Below are 17,422 nucleotides of genomic sequence, written 5' to 3'. Positions count from 1 at the left end.
GTCTTTGCTTAGTAGTATTTTGAACAGAAGCACTTTTTATTAGAAATCAGCATTCACTCTTACATTTTGATTCATGCTTCAATGTAATTTCAGTATGCTTTTATCCACTTTATTTTTGTTGACAAATTTTCATAGAAAAAATATATCTTAATCCCTCATTTGTTCCTCTAAGGTAGTATAATTAAGAATACAATTTATCTTTGCCTTTTTTTTTTCTTCTTCAGCTAGTAAATATTGCTACACATGTGTATTGAAATAAGTCTCATTCACCTCTTGTCCTGTGACATTTCAGCTGCTTGCTTCTAATCCTATTCCAGTTTTCAGTTTTTTATTTCAGGCTAGAGTCACTGAAGCAAGAGGAATGAAAGCTCTAGTATCTGACCTTATTTAAGTCAAAAATTGCCATTCAAGTTTGTTAATTTTCTGTTTCCCAGCCAGAAAATAATGAAAATTACCATGGCTATTTCACCTGCCCACCCTAGAGCATAATTTTGGAACTTACATACTGTTGCTGTTTTATAAATATTTTATTGTGTTTTCTATTTTGAGCCCATTTCAATTAATTATTGGAGTATTTTTTAATACAAGAAGGCCATTTAGTTTTAGGCCTCTGGAAAACTCTGCAAGAATAGTTCAACAATTTCTGCTCTGCTCCAAGAACTACGTGATGTAGGTGATAGCACTCCTTTAACAGATTAATACAAGATAATGGTAAATAAAACAGATGTGAAGAAAAAACCCACCTTTTTCATATTTTCCACAATTTTCATGGTGTTTTGTTTCCTCATAACTAACTCCTCTCAAATAATTTATGCTTATAGAGAGTAAATATACATATGTAATTTCTTTCTGTTGAATATTAAAGAGAAGATTCAGAGGCACTAGATTTAATTCTCATTAAAGCATTAAAAATGAAATAAAATAGGAAATAAAATTAGTGTTGGAAATATCATACAAAAAAGACTTTCATCATGGCAGAGGTTTCATATACAAGGCCATCCTGGAGGCTCCTTACTTATTTTATTTTTCATAGCTTGACAGAAAAAATATTTGCCTCTAACCTTCCCCACCCTGAAATTCTTAGTACATTGCAGTACCATGTAGTGACTACAGCTTCCTTTGGCAGGATAATGAATTTAATTGTAGCAGTACGGAGTTTCAGAGAAGCTGAAGCAAAGTTTTTGTGTAAACTTTTTAAATTACTATATTGAAGAAAAAAATAATTCAGTGGCCCTCTTTGTATTGAACTTCAGTGTTGAAGGAAAAACATTTTCATTTTTTGAAAAGTAGGTACAGTGTTTAATAGCACTGTAGTATATCCATTCTTAAATACTGGTTTAAAAAATAAATTACTTTCTATGCATAAACAGTCTGGATGTTTCTAGTAGTACTACATGATAGGCTATTAGAGGACTTACATTAAAACTGCTGGAAAATTGAAATTAAGCAATTAAAATTTTAATTTTAACAAAATTTGGTATTTTGTTTCATGGTAAATTAAATTTTTGTTGTTCTTACTCCATATTAGAAGAGAAATACATTTTTGAATTTTTCAGTTTCCTATCCAATAGACAGCAAACGCTGATGCATTGTGCACACACTTTATCCCTGCAGTATCGTGTCAGTTCTGACAGAAAGGTCTTGCACTGTGCTGAATCTGGTGCTTTTGAAATGAGTAGCAGCTTGTATTCAAGAATAATGTGAGGATATAATAATGCCTTATATAGAAAGGGAATGTGACCTCTCTGTTTTAATGCTGTGTTTGTACACAATTTTACCAGTGTAGTCAGGTTGTAGGGAGAAAACCATATCTCCTTTATTAAGAGCAAAATAGTGTGGGTTATTTTTAATAGGAACTAAGCCATATTCAGAGTGTGTGAATAGGGAACAAAGTGCATTTTGGGAGTAGTTGGGTGAGAACACAGAACTGATACTAACAACAGCATCATTTCCACAGTGCTTCCCCAGCTGTGCTACTGAGGGAGAAAAGGGGGCATATCCATTACATGTCAGGTGACAAGCTACTGGTTTTAAGAACAAAGCCCATTTTCGAGATGTTTTCTCCCAGCATAGGTCAAGTAGATCACCCCCATTTTCCCACTGATTGAAGGTCATAGAATTGACTCACCCAAAAGGAAGAAATATACCTACAGTTAAACTTAAAAAATATCACAGTAAGTTGCATATATGTTTCACAATAAAACATATATGTTTGGCCAATTATTGCATGTGTTTTGTCAGAGTTTGGCAGATCTGAGTTTTGAGAGGTACAGATTAATAACAAGCTTACAGATCTTTCTTACAGTGGATTTGGATCAAGCCCATTCCATGGAATGATGATTTGAATTAATTTAGGTTATGAAGTCAAAAGTGATGGAAATAGAAATAATTTAATTTTGGAAGATGTTTGCACAATACGGCCATTTCTATTTTTTAATTTAAAGAATTTTTTAAGGTCTTAGTAATGTGCATAATTTGATTATAATTTTTTGTGATTATTTTGAGAACTGAATCTTTCTGTTAAATAACTGAATATTGTTAGGAGAAGAAATATACACACTTTGCTTTAATAATTAAGCAGACATCTTCAAACTATACTTTTTGAAGTTGAGAAATTGTATTTCAGGTGTATTTCTCAATTTATGTAATGATTCATGTGGGAAATCATAAAAGTTTGGATTTTAATAGGTATCTTAGCCATCATGTTCTGCCTTATTGATGTTAGTGGACAGAAGCATCTGATTTTTCATCATGGTAATATAGCTGCATTCTAAACTTTGGCTGTTTTCTCTCCTTTTTAGACTTTGGGTTTTACTGTCAACCTAAGGGAAAGTTTCTGTAAAAGTCTAGATTTTTGTTTCATGTCAGAGTCAATGTTATGGAAAAGTAGGAAATGTGCTTATTTGCAGAATCTTTTGAAACACAACACAAGTGAAAATATTAGATAAGGATATTTTTAAAGAGCTTTTGGAGTTGGTTCATCAAATGCATGAAACCCAGACTGATCTGGGACTGTGGTGTTGGAAGTCATTAGAACCAAATGGTTTAGATTGAAGTAGCCTTATAGCATCAAATATGAGAAAAATTATTGTCACCTAATGTTAAATCTATTTGCTAAATAAGTGCATTGATACTTTCTTGATTCAATTCCTTGGGTAAAATTGTGTCAATCTGTGAAGTCTCAGTGAGTCCTTTACCATGTTTTAGATTATGGACTGCTGTAGGACCAAAATAATGGCTTCTCTGAAAGCTGGAAGATGTTAAAGACTAAATTCTTCATCTTTACTGTGGCAGAAGACAAAAAGTTAGAATTGGAGAGAATATTTGCATAACCTGAAACATTCCTACAATAGTATATGAATCAAAGGAGTTGGTTAGTAGCTGTCCTTAGTGATACATGTGAAGATAATCCATGCCTTACTTCCTCTTCTTGTTTAGTTCATTGAAGTAAAACCAGGCTGTGTTGGAGTTTTTAACAGCTAATAATATTCTGAGAAAGGGGTTACTCAGAATGGGGGGTTTGGCCCATAAATGTACACTGCAAAAAAAATCTTGCATCACTGTAATTTAACTCCAGTTATACAAGAGCTAAAGAATCTTAATGAGATTGTTTATTTCTAAACTTACTGCAACATATTTGAGCTATGATTTTAGGGCTTGTACTATTTACTACTTAAAAAGAATAATAAAAAGCATAAATGTAATGAAATGATACTTTCTTCTGTAGTGTAATTCTTCAGCTTGGCAGAAACCAAAGTTACACTTCATCTTATCTTTGTGCTCTCCAGTTATGCCTTTGGCACTGAAGATGTGTATGAGTGTGCATCTTCAGTGTTAGCACTCTGTTCACCAAACTTACAGCATAAATATTGTGTAAGAACAAAAATTTTCTTTGCTAGTGGTGTGATGTACCTTTAATAATTTTGGGAACTGAGGTATCCCAAATTGTTTAGAAGCCACTAGGTGCACTGGACCATTGGATATCCTGATCTTCTGGTTTTCTTGTTTTCAGGTACAGCAAGTACAGACTGTGCAGCAGGTACAGCATGTCTACCCAGCCCAGGTTCAGTATGTGGAGGGAAGTGACACAGTCTACACTAATGGAGCTATGTAAGTTGGAAAATGGTTTGAATTTTAATGTGCATTAAAATGTGAAGTTAAATACACATTTTCTATCAACTACTGTATATTAATTTAGAAAGAAAAATTATTCAATTACAGTTCTTCCAGTGTCAAAATAGCTTTTTTGATGAAAATGTGAATTCATATTATTTGTTTTTATTAAGCAGAAGTTTTGTGTAAGTAGAATTCTTGTGATTGTTTTAGTTGCACCCTGTATGGCATAGTGTTGTTTGAAAAAGTATCTTCTGGTTCATGGCTACATTCTGTCTAAAATACATGTATAACTTCTATCCTCAAGACAAAAGGTAGGGCCTTCTGTCTTCCCGACTGCAATCCTAGTGGCAAATGATAGAGAGGTGCAGCAGCTGTAGTTGCTATCTAAAGAAAGTAAGTGCTAATGTGTGTAATTCATGTGTTTCATAAAATGAGATCAGTTTGTTTTTTTTCCAAAGGAATGAGGAAAAGCAGAGGAAGGAAACTAACAGTCTCATTTGCTGTTTCTTTAACATCTTTTTTCACATGATTGTGCATTTCCTGCTTTCCTGAACAAGTTTTTCATCATCAAGTTTCTTTCTTCAATACCCAAGCTAAGAAAGATTAAAAAAAAAAAATCTAGATTTGATCTGACCTCTAGACATTTACCTAGTCTAATAACAGACTTGGAGCAACAGCACCTTTGAAGCTGGCTCGAACTTCAAAGTAGACTGCATTGCTTGGGAAGGAGCTTCTCAATGTCATTCCTTCATTTACCATTTTTGCTTTCTAACTGGCTTTATTAAGAAGTACAATTTAAAAAGCTTTTTGATTGTCTGAAGATAATTATTTATTGGTAATCCAAAAGCAGTTCAAAAGAGTAATATTATTTGGATTCAGAGATTTAGGATGCTAACACTGACAGTGTTCTTTGGCAATTTCTACTAGCACATTTTGATTTATTAATTTTTCATGTACTGTCTTCTCTGGCTTTTTTCTCACTTGTAAATCCTAAACAATGTATTTTAAATATGCATTAGACTTCTCTGTTGTACTGATTTTGTCTGGGATAGATTAATCTTCTTCCTAGTAGCTAGTACACAGCTGTGTTTCAGACTTGTGCTACAAATGGCGTTGACACCATCTACTGTGAAGAAAGTAACTCTACCCCAGCCAAAGTCAGAACACACATATAGCAGCATCAAGTCATTGTGGCCATGATAGAACTTAGTAGCCTCCAAAAGAGGTTATTCTTAAATATGCTATTTTTCAAGTTTATCTTTTCTTTCATTACTTTTAAGTTCTTACGTATGCTGTTGGGACTTTTGGCAGTGTATAAAAAGTGTACTACACGACTTACTATAGTCCAAGGGAAAAACATATATGACTGACTGCTTAGTATGAACTTTCAGGTATCCATTATATTATTGTATTTCCACTATTTTATTGTATTTCTGCATCTGAATTCCTCTGTGAGTTGCTGCAAAATCAGGATATAATAGAGGAAAGCTCGTCTTAACATGTGAGCCAAATCTAGATTGTTTTTCCCTCCTACAAAGAAGATCTTACCGATGTTATTGTAAGCAGCGATGTAGTGGACGAGCAACTTGTTGTTCAACCTTTACAGGAAGATTAGCCTTTTTAGAGATTGGAATTTAATTGATGGGGAATGGACCCAGTCTATGTTTCTACTCAGACTTTTTAAAGATTCTATATAGTGAAGCACATTTCCCACATGCTTTTATACACCAGATTTTGTGTAGTCTTCCTATGATTCTGTGTTTGATATATTTTTTATGATAAATCAAAATCTTAATTCTAACTCAAAATCAGGTATAGGATTTTTCTGTAATCTATCAAGCAACAGTACTCCTCTGGCAACAGAATAAGAAGTCTGCAAACCATAGCTAGGGTGAAGACATTAATTCGTATGAGAATCTCTGGAATAAATTGTCTTAGCATGGCTGATGAAAGACATTGCCTTCTACTCTGCTCTCATGTGTCCTCACTTGGAGTGCTGTGTCCAGTTCTAGGGTCCTCAGCAGTTAGAAAGATATGGACCTGTTAGAGCAGGTCCAGAAGAGGTACACAAAGATGACCAGAGGACTGGAGCACCTCTCTTACAAGGACACTTGAGGACAGATTGAGAGGCTTTATTGTAACCTTTCATTACTTAAAGAAGGCTTACAAAAAAGGTGTGAGAAAAACTTCTTTTACCAGCAGATAATGATAGGCTAAAGGGGCAATGGTTTTAAACTAAAAAATGAGAGATTTAGATTAGATGAGACAGATATTATAAAGAAATTCTTGGCTCAGAGTGTGGCAAAGAAGGTAATCCAGAGAAGTTGTGGATGCCGCATCCCTGGCACTGTTCAAGACAAGGTTGGATGGAGCTTTGAGTAACCTGGATTAATGGAAGGTATCACTGCCCATGGTGGGGGGAGTTGGACTGGAAGTTCCTTAAGGTCCCTTCTGATCCAAACCATTCTACAATTCTGTGAAAGAATTATCCTTTATTTTAAAATACAGCACTTGCAAAGTAGCACTGATTTATATCCATATACAGTGGCAACAAAGGATGCAGTTACAATATATATCAGGAAAAAGTTGCCTAATTATTTGCATTATAAAACTAAGATGTTTGTCAGGTTTCACAGTCTTTGTCAAGCGTAATTGTTATATGCCTATAATACAATTCTTCCCACACATTTTATATCATGATTTGTCTACATTTAAAAGTTATTTGATTTTATTATAATTGTAGGCAATATAATTATACAAGAGGTGTATCCCACAACTTGTCACATACGTTGTATGATATGAGAATATTTGAATTACGTTATCTACATTTGTCTCTCGTTAACAACAGTTTTGCTTGTCAAGCATGTCACTATCCTGAAACAAAAGTGCATTGTTGTTGCAGTGGCATGTACAGGCTTACCTGACTGTTCAGAATATATTAAGACTATTATTGCTGCGCCTATGTTAAGAAATCAATTGGTTCCGCATACTAGACGTGAACTTTCTTCTTACAGATTGTAACAGATGAATAAAATGTAGCCATTTATCTGGTAGTTCTGATGCAGGAAAGAGGGTTTTAATTGCTGGGATTGTACAAGGATTGATACTGCTCTTGGATCCAAACCACATTCTTCACCAACTTGTTGTACAACAAATTGTTGTGTTTATGTTGGCAAAATGCACCATTTATGCCAACCCAAGAATTTACTATTACCCTAATTGAAATCTTAATGGTTAAATAATTATTATAAATACAGTTAAAATTGTTCTCTTTCTACTAGTTACTAGTATCTATCCCTTTTTCTCTGACATTATCCTTTTCCTTTTACTACCCATATGCATACTAAGGTGAATGGCTCCTGTCTGAGTTAGAGAGAGTTACAGCAATTTACCACTATCACAGGCATTACGTGGGGACAATGTATGATGGGTGGTGAGGATGGCACAGTGTGTCCACTTGGAGCTATTTTTGTGTTCTAGCACAGTCTATACCTTGTCCATTATTCACTGATTTTCATTTCCATAGTTTATCTGAATTTGTTTTATGTGGTCTGTTTTTGCCAGAATGGAAACTTCTTGAATACTGTTATGCCAGCTCAGGGTTCTCTTTGCTACAGTGTGGTCTAGGGTCCAGGATTGTTTATCCTGTACAGAATAGCTATTTGATATTAAAGTCTGTTAGACAGGGCAATGCCTCATAATTTTAATTATTGGTTTCATACCACACAGTCATAGAAAGCTAAGATAAAATGAAAACAGATTAAGTAACATTTATCTAATTGTTCAGTAATCACTGCTAGAACAAAACTCTAGACTAAGACAGAGAAGCCTAGACAAAGAGAGCCTGATAAGCTCAACTCCTGAGGTCTTGCAGATTTAGTATGTACCCTTTGACACGTTCCTAACAGTAGCAATACCATATTTCTTGGACTAAAGGTCTGCTGTACTTCATCAGAATTTTAGAAATTTCTAATTAATGTTTCCTTAATTCTCTAAATTACAGATCCTGAGAATAAAATTTATAGAATTGCACCTTTGTTTTCATTTGCTATATTCCCTGGCTTGCAGGGTTTTCTGTAGCTGTGCATTGTGTGTGCTTTTATTGCTTTGTTTCCATGTGGAAAAGGGTCCTGGACTGAGTGTTGAAGATCTCAGTTCTTTTTTATGACTAATAAATGCCTCTCCATTGTAATTAAATAGCTGTATCATGTTTTGTTGTTACAGTCTCAGGGTGTATGGCACTTCCTTTTCTTCTCTTTGCTTAGGATACATCACCTCCAGAATCTGGCTGTGGTAAGGCCTTCCCTCAGTATTAGACAAAGGATTTTTTTTCTCTTTAGTTTCTGTGAAGCTCTCTATTAACTTAAGAACCACAGAATTATCCTAAAAACTTAACAAAGTTTGAGGATATTGTTCTGACATGAAAGAATTTCTTGATATGGAGGTTTTCTAAGATTTAACACATATATATAGTAGTCAGTGGATTGGATATTTATGTGAATCTGGTCATAGGTGCAGATGGGAATAAATTATTTCCAATGTGCGCATGTGCACTGAAAACTAAGGGAGGACAAGAAAAAGTTTACTCTTTCTGTGCCATTGTTTTTACTTTTCTCCATTTTTCAGAATGTCAGTATCTTTGAAGAGACAGAAGTGTCTGTAAAAGTTGGGCTCAGTAACATTATATTAGAGTCTGTAATGTAGGATAAGACATTGCAATTGATTTGCATGCTAGTGCTGGGGCTTACTGCATGTAGAAATTAATTCTTTTCTGTTTTCTTGTGCAAAAAAATTATGTTTTAAACAACTTTATACCATAAATCCGTCTCTTTTATTTCTAATATTATATTTTGCAAATCATTATAAAATGTATGTAAGCAAGCAGTGAGGCATAATAGGAAGTGCCTCGAATTATTGTACCTTGCAATGCTAGTCCAACTCTTGCTGGTATTCTTAATTTCTAGTGTGGGATCTTAACATCAGGCACCTGCTCTTGACTTGCTTAATTTGAATTGAATTCACACAGTGCCTGACTTTTTGTTGCCTGCTGTCAGGGTAAGCATAATCTGGTTTGCACAGCCTTCTGGAAACTAGGATACTGCAGCCTAAATACTTAGACTTTAAATTTACTTGTAACTGGTAAGCTTTCTAATGCCACATTCTAGTAAGCATCAAACTTCACAGTATTTCAGTAGTAGGAACTATCGGGTTTGTTGCCTTCTGGCTATCTCAAGCATAAGTTAATCATCAGTATGTTCTCCTAAAGAGCAAGAAAACTTTAAGGTTACTCCCTGTGTGATTTTGTATGCAGCTGTTCAAGGAGAGAAGAGCTAGGAATGTTTTTACAACCTTTGTAGTGTGAAGGAACTGACTATGATATGTGTCAGGCTATTTGAGAAAGTATAACATATTTGTGCTATACGTGCTGTGGAGAAATACAAGATCTCTTCCTTATTTGAATTTATTTTCCTCTTTGCTGCAACTTTGTTTTAAAGGGTTGTGTTACCATGTACCTTAAAACATTTAGGTCTGCTTTCTGAAAACATAATTTCTCAAAACTGCTTTCTAAAACATCATCTTATCCAGCTGCATTTTTAATTTCCAGATTGAATAATTTTGGTTAAATTAAATGTCTCTTTGCTAAGTTGCAATTATTATTGCATGTAATAATAATAATAATTTCATCTCACTTTTAAGGACACAGTCAAACTCTGTTGTGAAAGGTTTGCTGAATCATCTCCAATGATGGAGTGTTCTAGCAAAGCTGGTTGGTTGTTGGAGGAATGTGTTTATTTTTGAGTCAAACCTATTGATGTGTCCCATTGATGCACTGATACAGAGTGCTATTATAAGCAGAAATAGGTGCTCTGTTACATTCAGTCCTTATTTAGAGTTCATGTGTGATACAGAGGTCTACAGATGATACATATGATACACAGATATACCTTAACAAGGTAAAAGCAAACAAATATTTCATCTTCTATTCCACAGCAAATCTATGACTAAAGTGTCTTCAAAATTTGAAGCATTCTCTAGGATTTGCATTGCTTCCAATATTCAATTCTACTTTTGCAAGTGAGAGTTGTTCTCCTTGCATTTTTTGTACAATGTATTTCCTCTAGACATTATTTTTGCTGTCAGCAATGATCTTATCCTTTCATTACTTTCCTTACTGAGAGCTGATACCAAGATTTTTCTTTCCTCTTGTGAGAGAAATTACAGTGTAAGTCACTTGGTGATAATTTCCATGAACTGTTTCCCCTGAGCCTACATCACACCATTTCCCTACATTTGTCCTCTGCTGCATAGCACTGTTCACAGATGTAAAGACAGAGGCAACATCCAGTTGTTAGTGGTTCTGTGCTCATCACAAGATGAATGACCTCAAGGTGCACCAAGGGATACTTTGGTTAGACATTAAGAAAAAATTTCTTCGCTTTCTTCACAAAAGATGATCAAGAAGTGGAACAGGCAATGTGGGGATGTGATGGAGCCACCATCCCTGGAAATGTTCACGATCATCTAGATGTGGCACGTGGGGAGGTGATTTAGGGATGAAGAGGCAGCATTTAGCGATATGTTTTTGCACCTTAACAACTCAGTAGATCTTTCCTGAGGTTCTAAGATAAACAATATCCCTAAGGTATCACAAGAGATCACCAGGATACCTTGGCTTGAGAGAACAGATTAACCAGGACCTGCACAGTACCTCAATATATACATACGTTATTGCAATGCAAAAATCAACTGACTTTAATTTCAAAAAAAAAAGCTTAATAGATTAAATGTTTGTTTGAGCATTAGTCCCTAAAAGAACTATTTTGCTTTGTTTTCAGCAGACTGCAATGCATTTCTTTTGGATTAGCTTCTAGGTTTTTTGCAGCTGATCTTGAGGCTTTTGAAATACTCAAAATAAAATGGAAAGTGTTTAAGTAACTTAAAGAGAGGTAAGAGGGAGTAAGGTAGTATGAAGCTTGTGAAATATTTCAGATTTTGAAACTTAAGTTTGGAGATTCTGGCAGTCTTGGCAGACTAAGGGAGACACTGTTGTAGCCATAGTTATTAGAGCAAAAGTTCTGACTTTGGTTGTTGGTGACGTGCTATTATGTTCCTCAAATATTTAGAAGTAATGCTTTTCTAAAGGTAAAGAAGCAATTATAATTTCTGGGTCTGTTGTTTACTAATTAAGTAATCTTATATAAGTTTTCATAATTAAAAAACAACAACAGTAAATTGCCTTGACTTTTCTCTATATTAATTTATAAATAAATATTGTATAGATAAAGGGGAAGAAAAGCCTGACTTCAGGTTCTTGCATATATGTATTAATCATCAGTTTATTGCATAAAACATGAGTGTTGCATCCACCTCTTGTGTTTCTGTACAAAAATGTTTGGGGTTTTGTTGTTGGTTGTTGTGGTTTTTATAAACTTGTTTAGTTACCCGCTGTATAAATTGATATTGCCTGTAGATTACAAGAAATGTTACAGATTTTTATGCTTAAATAAGAAAATAAATGGTTGGGTAAGCTGACTGATCTTTACTTCTTATCATGCTTGTCAACATACAAAGATCCAGTCTTTGAAATAATTAATTATATTTACTTTATAATTTTGAAATACTTAGAGTTAAATATCAAATTTAGTTAGCAGGAACAAATACAGATTCAAAAACTGTAAGTAGCTTATAACACATGAAGAGTAATGATTCAAAGTAAATAAGAACATGATAGAAGATTTCAGTAGCTGAATAGTTTATCAGGGTGAAATGTTTAATGACATGTAAATGTTTCATACTTGATAATTATTTTTAAAATGTTACTGTTGCATTCCTTTAACTTCTCTAATATTTGTGATGGTTTTACAAGTTATAGTTCTATTTGTTTTATTTCTTAAATGCCATTTTTTATCATTACATGAATTCATGTCTAATTTTGAATTTGCCCTGTAAAAATAACTGCATTTCCCAAAATACCAGCAGACTCAGATTTTCAAGCTTCAGTCAAGAGCTTCAGTGAATTTAAAAACAATTGACAGCAGAGGATTCTTGAACATTGGTCTCTGTTAGCTGATACTTGTATGAATTGTTTGTAACTTTGCAAACTACACATTATGCAAAATATATAGCATCTGACTTGAATTTCTATTGTATATTTTTAATTTTAAAAAAACGTTGATGCAGGCAGGACTTTGTAGATTACTTTGCAATATATTAATAATTAGATTAGCTCTATGTGCCTGCCTTCAATTGTTGTTGTTCCATTCTCTCTTACTCTTTCTGTAAGACTGACAGTTTTTCTATAATGTTCGGTGGATACTTGGCTTACCATTGATACTGAGTTTATTACTTAAATCTTTGATTTGATTAGCTGTTATTCTCTGAGGACACAAGGATTGTTTGATTTGACTTTAATTTTTGTAAATCAATTTCTAGTGTTATAACATTACACTCAGCTAAATTAAATACAAATAATGTATTTTCCTTTTCTTTTATTTTCTTTTCTTGAAGCCGATCAACAACTTATCCTTACACAGAAACCCAGATGTACAGTCAAAACACTGGGGGAAATTATTTTGATACTCAAGGAAGTTCTGCACAGGTGACAACAGTGGTCTCGTCTCATAGCATGGTGGGCACTGGAGGGATTCAGATGGGCGTAACAGGAGGACAACTCATTAGCAGCTCAGGAGGGACCTATCTGATTGGCAATTCAATGGAAAATTCTGGTCATACAGTGACTCACACAACGCGGGCCTCCCCAGCGACAGTAAGTATTTCAGACTGATGCAAAACCTTTGAAAGGAGTCTCGTAGTCACTCAGAGGTTCTTGCAGCCTGACACAGTTTCTGTGACAGAATGCATTGCGATATTATGTTGTCAGAATGAGGACTACACAGTACTTTTTGTAAAAAAGGCACTACATATGTATAAGATACAAGAGTAAGAATACTGTGAAAACTTAATCATGAAGGCATACCTTTCCCTTGACAGCTTGTGAATAATTACATTTCATATGTTAAATTTAAACATTTTGTAATTTTTCTGAAAACATAAGAAAAATACAGTGTTGTTGAGTGTAACTGTTAGATGTAAATGTTAAATAATGTAAGTTATAGGTCAGTATCTGTAACTTCCCTGCATTTAACAAGTTTTTTGCCTGATATTAGTATAGTTTTGGTAGCTTATTTCAAAAAATTTCCGAATTTTCAGAATACTGAGGTAATATATTTTAACACTTCATTCTTACTTATCTGTAGTATGTCTCTAAATTGTGTTCAGATTAAAAGCTCTTGTGGAAATGTCTGACAGTGCAATGGGAGGATGCATTCTGTTACAACAATGGTATAGAATATTGTGGATACATGTGGACTCTCAAAAAAACATGGGCATGGAGAACTTTGCCTAAAATCTTACTTAATCAGCCTATATTTCAGTTAGAAAAATGATTTATACTACTCTTACCATTGCTGCCCTAAGGAGTACTTTTACCTCATGCTTCTGAGTATTCTTTTCTGCACATAGAGATTTGGAAGTAATGAGGAAGAGAATTGTGAAACATAGGGTAGCAGCAGTTTAAAAATATAAAAAGGATATAAAGCATCAGTGATAATACAGATTCATTAGTATTCAAAAAGGCAGTTGAGTTAGGGGACTTAATTTTTAGAAATTAATGTAGATTATATGAAAATTCTCTCTAATTTGAATCTTAAGGTGATTGGTATGGATAAATACAATTTTTGGTGTCATGCAAGAAATTATTACTTTATCAAAAAAAACCCCAGTATTTATCCAAAAATGCAGTATTATTTCCTGAAAACAAAAATTCTGAAGTCATAATTCATGAATAGTATAACTATCCCACCTGAATATAGTGCGAGATTTCATAGCAACAGAGAATTTTATACTTGAGTTGTAAGAAAGAGTGTATATTAGCATTTGCCTGTATTTTGCATGACTTAATAGAAGAACAGAGTTTCTGAAAAAGGGGTCATTGCTCTTTCAGATTTCAGATGCTTAACTGTCTGTGAAAACAGTTGAGGCTTAAATGTAAACACAAATGAAGAGTAGTAGAGTTACTTTGAAGCTGAAAATCCTAGAACTATTTGAATGTCAGAACTCCACACCTTTAGTTTTGCAAATTAAAAACCAGTTTTGTTTTTGGTTTTTTTTTGAAAATTAAAAGTAGAATTTGCCAACACTGAATGAAAGCTAAAGTTCATGGCTTTAGCAGCATTTTTCTCTTTCTCTATGTGTCAGTAAAATAGCCTGTTTTAGTTGCTCAAAATAAATTCTATACTGCTGCCTCAACTCACTGTTAAGAATAGGAAAAAATACTGCTAGTTAAACAACAATTATTAAATTGCATTTTGGCACTAAAATAATTTTCTCTGTTTCTTAGGCTGTTATTTCTTCTGCTTAATATAGTTGTATAAGAAGGATACATTAGAGTACATCAGAAGTACATTTGTTGCTAAAGAAGTGGCCATAACATGGTTTTAGAAAATAATTTTAGGCTAAGTGTGTTTCAGCTGAAACATACAAGAATTAACTGAAACATGAAAGGTTCAGTTTAAGCTCACTCAAAAGCACCACGTCTGTTTTAATTTTACTAGGTGGCATAACTAAACTGAATTAAATAGAGCAATGTAATACTTTCATTGAATTGCAGGTTTGATAGATAGAGCTTGTTTCACTTGTGAGCCTCATGTGATCTTTACCATCATAACTATTTCCATTCTTGTATAGAGGATATATTGGAGTGATCAAAATAACCTGTATCCAGACTGTTTTGCTGGAATAATATGCAGAAATTTTTTTCCAGTTTTGAATTAGTTTTGAGAATTTTCATATAGAGAAAAGGGATATAGAAATTATTAAGAATTTATTTATCAATATATGTGATCATCACAAGTTCTCTTTATTTTGCCATAGAGGTACTAGTTCTGTTTACTCTTTTCAGCTGATAACTTCACTTGTTTTGTCATTTATCACCCTCACTGATCAAATCATTACATTATGTAATAAGCAAATAATTATATGAATGATGTTAACTCTTTCTTATACATCTAGCTTAAGTTAAAAGAAAGAAAGAAACAAGAGCTCAGGTTAAAAGTCAAATATAAAAAATAGGTAAATTTAATTAACTGTCTTTTAGATAAATGAATTAAAAAATCTAATTTACTCCTAAGCAGGTAAGCTATTTGTATTATGCAGAATTCAATAAAAGATAGTATTTTAAACTTAATTTTATTTTCACTTTTTTCTTTATTATTTAATGTAATTCTGAGTTCTGCTTCAGAACTTTAATAAAGAGCTAATATTTTTATTGTAATATTTAATTTGTATTAATTTTCTGGCAAACATTAATACAAGAAAGCTGTCCTTATGAAGCTACAGCATGCAGTAGCACTGTTTTTTTAGCAAAACTATCAAGATTTATGCTCTCAAAACTATTCCAACATATATACAGTAAAGGTTTATGTTGGTATGCATGAATAACATTTGTTAGCTTTTTCTTTACTTTTTTCTTTTCCATTGATTTCATTGCTTCTTCCATTATAACCCTTGCTGACCTATTACACTACTTTCCCTACATGCTAAAAAGGTTTTTTTCACAAAACCAGAAAAGCATTCAGATTATAAGAACTTCTATGTAGGATGCTCAGTAGATAAGCAGATTTCCAAAATTATCATTTTCATATGAGTATGTTTGTGGATTGGTTAAGAACGTATGTGACTGCATTGAAGAAGAACTGATTTAGCCTAGCTGGATGTCTATCTAAAATGAGTTTGCATGTTGAAACCTGAATGGAAGAGTCATCCATTTGGTTTACTGGCAGCTCTCATTAAATAAGGAACATTTAGGGACTCTCAAAAAAATTAGATTGATTGCCATGTTAATAATGAAATATAAATCACCTTTCATTTTTTCCCCATATGTAAACACCTAAGGATTTTTCTTGTGATGAAAAAAGGTAATCTAATCAACCATATTTCATAATACCACAAGGTTAAAAAATTCTTACAGTTTCTAGTAATGTATGTGTTGTTGTGCTTATCAGTCAGTGAGAGCCTCCCATCTATTAGTTTTGTTTTCTAACAAGCTTTATGACTGGTCCTCAATTTACAGTTGTCATTCAGCCGTCATCACCAACCATAGGAGGTCTCCACTCATGCTGTTACAGAAATTCATCCTATTCCAGTGCAAATCTAAATCTGCATGAAAATAAAATCAAAATTAGTATGTATATAATGTATCACCACAAACTATTAGTTCTGCTAGTAAATACAGAATGCAAAGGAATAACTTCAAAGGAGGGATGGTACCTGCTGAAAATATGTTGTAATTGTTGGAGAGAAAACAACAAGAAGTGTGAAGGCCCAATGTAAATACCATATCCTCATAATACCATCTCCGTCTAGTGGAAGTATTATAACTATTTAAGAGAAACTAGCAAACCTTACATAAGGTTTGGATTTAAGTTTGAGGTGAGATTTTATTTATTAATTTCCATCTCGGTACAGAAGCTTTTTCCTCCTCCATTTCTTAACTTTTCTGGTAATTTGATGTAGCTAAATCCATTCTAGCATAAAATAAAACATTTCTGAGCAAATCAAAGATGCACAGACTTTAATGCAAAAAGGATTATTTGATCATTTTGTCTGACATCATATACAAGCTAGATATTTACTTATCATTTCTGCAACTGAGTATAATGACTTCTGTGAAAAAAAGGTATCAGGTGGATCTTGTGCCTTGATAAATCTCGTGCTTTGACTTTTGCTTCAAGCTATGGAGCATCATGGCTTCTCTCCCTCTCTTCCGGAGATTTCAGTGCAGCAATGTCACCAAAATAAATAATGTATTTCTCTGTCCCTTTGAGTACCTTGCTGCTACACTGTAAAGTCTTGCATTGCGCCTGTGCGATCTTTGCAAGACAAGGAATGTGGGGGGAAAGGGAGAATGGTTGCTACTAAGGTCAGCCACACCTACCCTGACTAGATTCTGGCTTCATCTGTCTATGCTCCTTGCTTCTCCTCTGATACAGGCTGGCTTATTGGCTTTTAGTGTGTTTTCTCCCTGCAGCAATTATACAACTAATTTTGGCAGTTTAATGTTTATTTTTGGTATTTTTAAATCAAAAAACCAAGTTGTTGGAAACCTGGTTTATTCCAATGTAGTATTCCAGTTTCTGATTTTAAAAGATTGTAAGAAACACAGTTTTTTCATCATAAGATATCAAAAATAGGCATCTTTCAATCCATGGGAAGAATTTGTGTTAATTATTTTTGTTTAAAAATGCTT

General features: G+C 33.6%; 1 protein-coding gene across 5 annotated transcripts in view; it reads left to right on the top strand.

Moving 5' to 3' along the window:
- The window catches only part of RFX3 (regulatory factor X3), a 115,559-nt gene that overhangs the window by 56,232 nt on the left and 41,905 nt on the right, over positions 1–17,422 (top strand). For all 5 annotated transcript variants that reach the window (XM_072921772.1, XM_002195823.6, XM_072921774.1 and 2 more), the window contains 2 exons: positions 4,013–4,110; positions 12,625–12,883. In XM_072921772.1, coding sequence (XP_072777873.1) covers positions 4,013–4,110; positions 12,625–12,883 — 357 coding nt within the window. The remainder of the gene's footprint in view (positions 1–4,012; positions 4,111–12,624; positions 12,884–17,422) is intronic.

This window comes from Taeniopygia guttata, chromosome Z, assembly GCF_048771995.1.
Source record: "Taeniopygia guttata chromosome Z, bTaeGut7.mat, whole genome shotgun sequence".
Taxonomy (NCBI): domain Eukaryota; kingdom Metazoa; phylum Chordata; class Aves; order Passeriformes; family Estrildidae; genus Taeniopygia; species Taeniopygia guttata.
This window is presented reverse-complemented; position numbering and strand designations above follow the sequence as displayed.